The sequence below is a fragment of the Pseudophryne corroboree genome, chromosome 2 (assembly GCF_028390025.1).
Source record: "Pseudophryne corroboree isolate aPseCor3 chromosome 2, aPseCor3.hap2, whole genome shotgun sequence".
Taxonomy (NCBI): domain Eukaryota; kingdom Metazoa; phylum Chordata; class Amphibia; order Anura; family Myobatrachidae; genus Pseudophryne; species Pseudophryne corroboree.
Genome location: NC_086445.1, coordinates 257,514,682 through 257,520,681, shown reverse-complemented (window position 1 = coordinate 257,520,681; position 6,000 = coordinate 257,514,682). Strand labels below are relative to the sequence as shown.

The 6,000-nt window shown below is 43.2% G+C and overlaps 1 protein-coding gene across 2 annotated transcripts in view; it reads right to left on the bottom strand.

The window, feature by feature from the left end:
- Positions 1 to 696: 696 nt before the first annotated feature.
- The window catches only part of RHEBL1 (RHEB like 1), a 28,964-nt gene continuing 23,660 nt past the window's right edge, over positions 697 to 6,000 (bottom strand). For both annotated transcript variants that reach the window (XM_063952695.1, XM_063952694.1), the window contains exons 6-8: positions 3,311 to 3,358; positions 3,151 to 3,235; positions 697 to 1,944 (exon numbers count right to left, since the gene is read on the bottom strand). In XM_063952695.1, the coding sequence (XP_063808765.1) occupies positions 1,855 to 1,944; positions 3,151 to 3,235; positions 3,311 to 3,358 (223 nt within the window). In that variant the 3' untranslated portion in view covers positions 697 to 1,854. The remainder of the gene's footprint in view (positions 1,945 to 3,150; positions 3,236 to 3,310; positions 3,359 to 6,000) is intronic.

Genomic DNA, 6,000 nt, shown 5'->3' with positions numbered 1-6,000 from the left:
TAGAGGGAGGAGGCAGCCCACACTCTCAAACTCCTAAAGTGCCAATGGCTCCTGGTGGACCAGTCTATACCCCATGGTACTAATGTGGACCCCAGCATCCTGTAGGAATTAAGAGAAATAAGGGCTTTTCTAACAAATACATATGCAGATGTATAATCTATTGCTTTCTATGTACAGATGGTTTGAATTTGATATCTATACACCTAAAATAGATGGCCCACACAGCAAAGCCAACTATTGCTTAAAAAAAAAAAAAAAAAAACAGCTTCTGGCCAGCGAGAATATATTTCTGTTTTTGCTTATTGTTAAATAGATTTCATTTGGACAAGTTTATTGTTTTCTACAGTACATTTTGAATTAGTAGTCCAAAGCCATGTATAGAAGCATACAGTAACCCAAGAGGATTATGGTACTGTACTGGATTATCAATGCCATCTGTTACTTGTATTCTTGTTGGAAGGACCACAGAGATCAGATTTTATTTCTTCCAATCCAAGTCTCAGTTTACAGTCAGACAGGAAAAAACAAAAACAATTAAATACTTGAAATTAGACAGAAATGGTCTGAAATCAATTACCTTGCTTTCACTGCATAAATAAGTCATTTGCCGCTTGACTTATGTGTCATTTTTACATACAAGACAGAGTGTTTCGAAATTGGCAGTTTCCGGAACATTTTTCAGAGGAAAGTGAGAAATTATATATTTTATATATTTATTACACACGCTGAATTTTAATTTGTGTACAAGCCAGCGGTCAGTGCCAGCTCTGACCATTCAAAGCAGAAAGTGTAAATCTGCCACAATTTCTGTTATAGAGTACAACCCAGCTCATCTGAATAGAAAACCAAGCGTGTTCCAGTTATATCTTTATGCAACAGAACAAACATAAAACTGTAAAACTGAAATAGGCTACAGCAATAATTGATTTCAGCAGGGGAAAAAAAAAAAAAAAAAAAAAAACCAAAAAGCTTTATTTAATCTTCTAGTGAGGCACAACTTACAAAAAACAACTCATAAATATGGATGTGCCAAAATAATAATAGTAAAAAAAAAAAATAAAGTTACATAATTACATTAGACCCTATTTGAATTGGGCTCACTGACCATACAATCACTGGCCACAATAATCATAAAAAGGCACACCAACATGTAATCAAGTATAGTCCAAGACTTTGCATTTATATAAAACAATTCAGCACTGAGAGACCTGAATCCAAGTGCTGTAAATGTAAACAATTTATGTTCAACCATTGCCCCCTTATTAAAGGGTTAGAGAAACTGCAGCATTTCCAGGGTCAATACAAAATTGAAACATTACCACAAACGAGGAGGAACTTGTCCCACCCCATTCACATTTAAGAGTTATACTACAATATTACAGTTCTTATTATGAAAGAAGGCATAAGTGAAAATATATACATAAATAGTTATGTTAGCTGCCCATGCCCACACTTACACATTAACATAAATAGAAATCATTAACAGATTATGTAATACAGAAAAATATAAAAATAAACACAATACACACAAAGAAACCAGTACATACAGCAACAACGTTGCTGTAAGTTTGTGCAAACTGATTAACAGGTACATATTCAAGCCATACAGTATCAGTCTGTGCCAGTTTAGGGCAGCGCAAGACCGCAAAGTGGCATGAAGCAGACCAGCTTATAAAATACAGGGAAAGGGACTGGACAGGCAGTGGAAACACTTTGCATGTGTGAACCCCTGCCAACTCCAGAGGGACTGCATTGATAGGTGCATTGCTCCCCGCACAGAATGTGGCAAAGTTAAATGCAAGACAGCCAGTAGCTCTTATCCTGAGACAGAGGCTGTGGTGCTGCAGCAGAATTTCACATCAGCCTGCATTTCTTCTCCTCAGTGAAGGAGTTCTCCACACGGTCAATTTCCTCAATAATTTTGGTGAAAATCTGTTTGCTGATCTGTAATAAACAAGACACAGTTACTGGACACACATTTCCCTGCACATTGGAGTTGCCAAAAGAAAAGTAAGGTTCTAGAGAACGCACAATTTACTTCCATAAACTCCATCTACTGCTTCACCAACTAGGGGCCTGATCCAGTACCAATACTGTACCAATGCTCAGTACATTGCGCACGTGCCAAACACATACTGCGCTGGACGTAGTAAGGCTGCAGACGTCCGCTGGTTCACAGTCTGCAGCCATTTGGAGACTGCAGTGGCCTCTGTTTCACAAGAGGCATGTCACCTCCATTTTGTGGGAAAGCAGAGGCCAGGGTCTCCATCTTCAGACAAATTTCCTGGCCTCAGCAATGGAACAGTGGCACCTCATGGGTTGCTCATTCAGCCAACTGTGTCGCAGGTGATCAGATGCAGTATCCTTAGACACCGCAGAGGATCATACATGCAGGAGGAGTCTACTTACACCAGACAGCTCCTGCTGCATTACTATATGTTAGTATCACTGCTGCTCCCAAGTAAGCAGCAGCGATGCTCTGTCCATATCTGTATCACCTTCTATGGGCAGAAGTTCACATTTCTGAGATAACCTGGCACAGAAAAAATTAACGCAAATTTACACAGACTTGCTCCTTTTAAGTTCTTGCACATGAACAGGCTTTGACCTGGGCTCTCAGTGAAAAATGCCCCCCCCCCCCCCGCCCCGAAAAAAACAAAAACCTGATCACTAGACTCAAGCCTGGGTTGTGACCAGGGTTGGACCCTGGAAGGACCTGGGTAAGGCTGCACTGTAAATGGGTAACCCGGGCCATCCAACCCAGGTCCCGTTTACAGCATGAGGCGATGCCCTAGCTCCCAACCGCAGTGTCCCACAGGCAGTCGGGAGGTAGAGAGACACTCAGTCTGCAATTCTGTGCAGACTGAGCAGCAGTGAAGGTGAACAGATGCAGAGTGCATTCAGTGCACAGAGGAGGCTTGGAGCACCCCAGCAGCTGGCTGAGTGCTGGTCTCACCCCCAGCGTGATGTGAAAACTGCATCAAGGGTCCTAATTTGAGATGGGAGAGATGTCATCTCCAAGTACCGGCAGTATATAGACTGTGCCAGTGTCCAGTGTAAACGGCAGAGCCGCAGTGGGAACAGGGTCTTGTCCCAGGTCTGACCCAGGATTTGGGTGGAAAAGGGGTATAAACAGGGATAAATATTTACCTCTGGATCTTTAGCAGAAGCTTCCATAAAAGCAGCTCCCCAGGAGTCTGCTAGCTTCTTACCATCTTCTGTTTTCACTTGACGACTGAAAGGATTGAGACATTTTCAAATAATGGTTAGAAATAAAAAAAATCAAAAATAAAGTATGACTGATACATACCTGTGGGCGGGAAGGTCATTTTTATTCCCCACAAGGACAATAGGCATGCTGTAATACAGAACACCAGTTACTCATTTAACCAAACGGCCCAATATTTACTGTAGAATATAAAGTGATCATGGGGCCTATTTAGCAATTATTTTTTTTCAATAAAATAATGTAAGAAGTGCATCATTTTAGAAATTGGAGCTATGTACTAATAGCCTAATGCAGAAGATTTCACATAAATCTCCTGCAAAAAGCTAATTAGCCCCGCAGGTCACAGTCCCCATTATCAATGGGGATTACAATCTGACCCCTATGTACCAAACTCTGAAAAGCAAAGTTTGGTCCCGTTATTTGACACCATCTTCTGATGATGTAATGAACTTTAAGCCTATGGAAGTATGCTAGCAGGAGAGAGCTCTTCCAATCCTCCGTCCAATTTCCCCAGAGTCTTTCGCAAACCTGTAAAGTAATTTGCAGAGACATCGGTTATCTCTACTGCCATCCCTGCGAATTACACTTACATAGCGAGGATGTTTTCGTTTAACATGAAAATATCAGCCAAAAAACAGATCATTAATTATCCCAGTAGTGTCATTATTAATATACAGACCCCTTATTCTAAAGGCCCCCATACACTACAGCGATATGTCTGAGGCTGAAGTCGGAGGCGATTTTCCTTGAACTCTCCCAGGAGCGGTTCCATACGATTTGGTACATTTTGCATGCGATATATCTTATGCGATCCCAGCCATGCCTGCGGGAACAGACATACGACGAGTACAGCACTAACGATCTAGGGGAGCCGATCCGACCCTCACGGGAACGCACATCGGATCGGAAACGCATCCAAAATGCCCGATTTCACCCGATATATCGGCCCGAATGCACGAAATTGGATGAAATCGGGCATTATCGTTTTAGTGTATGGGGCCTTTATCAATTGTGACAAGAAAGCCATTCCTACTAGGATACAGGCTCAAATTATAAATATAGCCATGTTTTTCATCCGATAACATTGTTGTTTTTTCATAGTTTAGGGCAGTGGTTCTCAAACATTTTTGAATCACGGCACCCTAGAGTATCAGAATTTTTTTCACGGCACCCCTAGTCCAAATTTTCTGATTGAGAAATTTAGAAAGAAATATTAAAATAAGAATTTACTTACCGATAATTCTATTTCTCGTAGTCCGTAGTGGATGCTGGGGACTCCGTCAGGACCATGGGGAATAGCGGCTCCGCAGGAGACAGGGCACAAAAATAAAGCTTTAGGATTAGGTGGTGTGTACTGGCTCCTCCCCCTATGACCCTCCTCCAAGCCTCAGTTAGGATACTGTGCCCGGACGAGCGTACACAATAAGGAAGGATATTGAATCCCGGGTAAGACTCATACCAGCCACACCGTATAACTTGTGATCTGAACCCAGTTAACAGTATGACAAACGTAGGAGCCTCTGAACAGACGGCTCACAACAATAACAACCCGAATTTGTTTGTAACAATAACTATGTACAAGTATTGCAGACAATCCGCACTTGGGATGGGCGCCCAGCATCCACTACGGACTACGAGAAATAGAATTATCGGTAAGTAAATTCTTATTTTCTCTAACGTCCTAAGTGGATGCTGGGGACTCCGTCAGGACCATGGGGATTATACCAAAGCTCCCAAACGGGCGGGAGAGTGCGGATGACTCTGCAGCACCGAATGAGAGAACTCAAGGTCCTCCTCAGCCAGGGTATCAAATTTGTAGAATTTTGCAAACGTGTTTGCCCCTGACCAAGTAGCAGCTCGGCAGAGTTGTAATGCCGAGACCCCCCGGGCAGCCGCCCAGGATGAGCCCACTTTCCTTGTGGAATGGGCCTTGACAGATTTAGGTTGTGGCAAGCCTGCCACAGAATGTGCAAGTTGAATTGTGCTACAAATCCAACGAGCAATCGTCTGCTTAGAAGCAGGAGCACCCATCTTGTTGGGTGCATACAATATAAACAGTGAGTCAGACTTTCTGACTCCCGCCGTTCTTGAAATATATATTTTCAATGCCCGGACCACGTCCAACAACTTGGAATCCTCCAAATCGTTAGTAGCCGCAGGCACCACAATAGGCTGGTTCAGGTGAAAAGCCGACACCACCTTAGGCAGAAAATGAGGACGCGTCCGCAGTTCTGCCCTGTCCGTATGGAAAATCAGATATGGGCTCTTATATGATAAAGCCGCCAATTCTGATACTCTCCTGGCTGAAGCCAGGGCCAGTAGCATGGTTACTTTCCATGTAAGATACTTCAACTCCACCGATTTGAGCGGCTCAAACCAATGGGATTTGAGAAAATCCAAGACTACATTAAGATCCCACGGTGCCACTGGGGGCACAACCGGGGGCTGTATATGTAGTACTCCTTTTACAAAAGTCTGGACTTCAGGAACTGAAGCCAATTCTTTTTGGAAGAAAATCGACAGGGCTGAAATTTGAACCTTAATGGACCCCAATTTGAGGCCCATAGACAATCCTGTTTGCAGGAAATGTAGGAATCGACCCAGTTGAAATTCCTCCGTGGGGGCCTTCCTGGCCTCACACCACGCAACATATTTTCTCCAAATGCGGTGATAATGTTGTGCAGTCACCTCCTTCCTGGCTTTTACCAGTGTAGGAATGACCTCTTCCGGAATGCCTTTTTCCCTTAGAATTCGGCGTTCAACCGCCATGC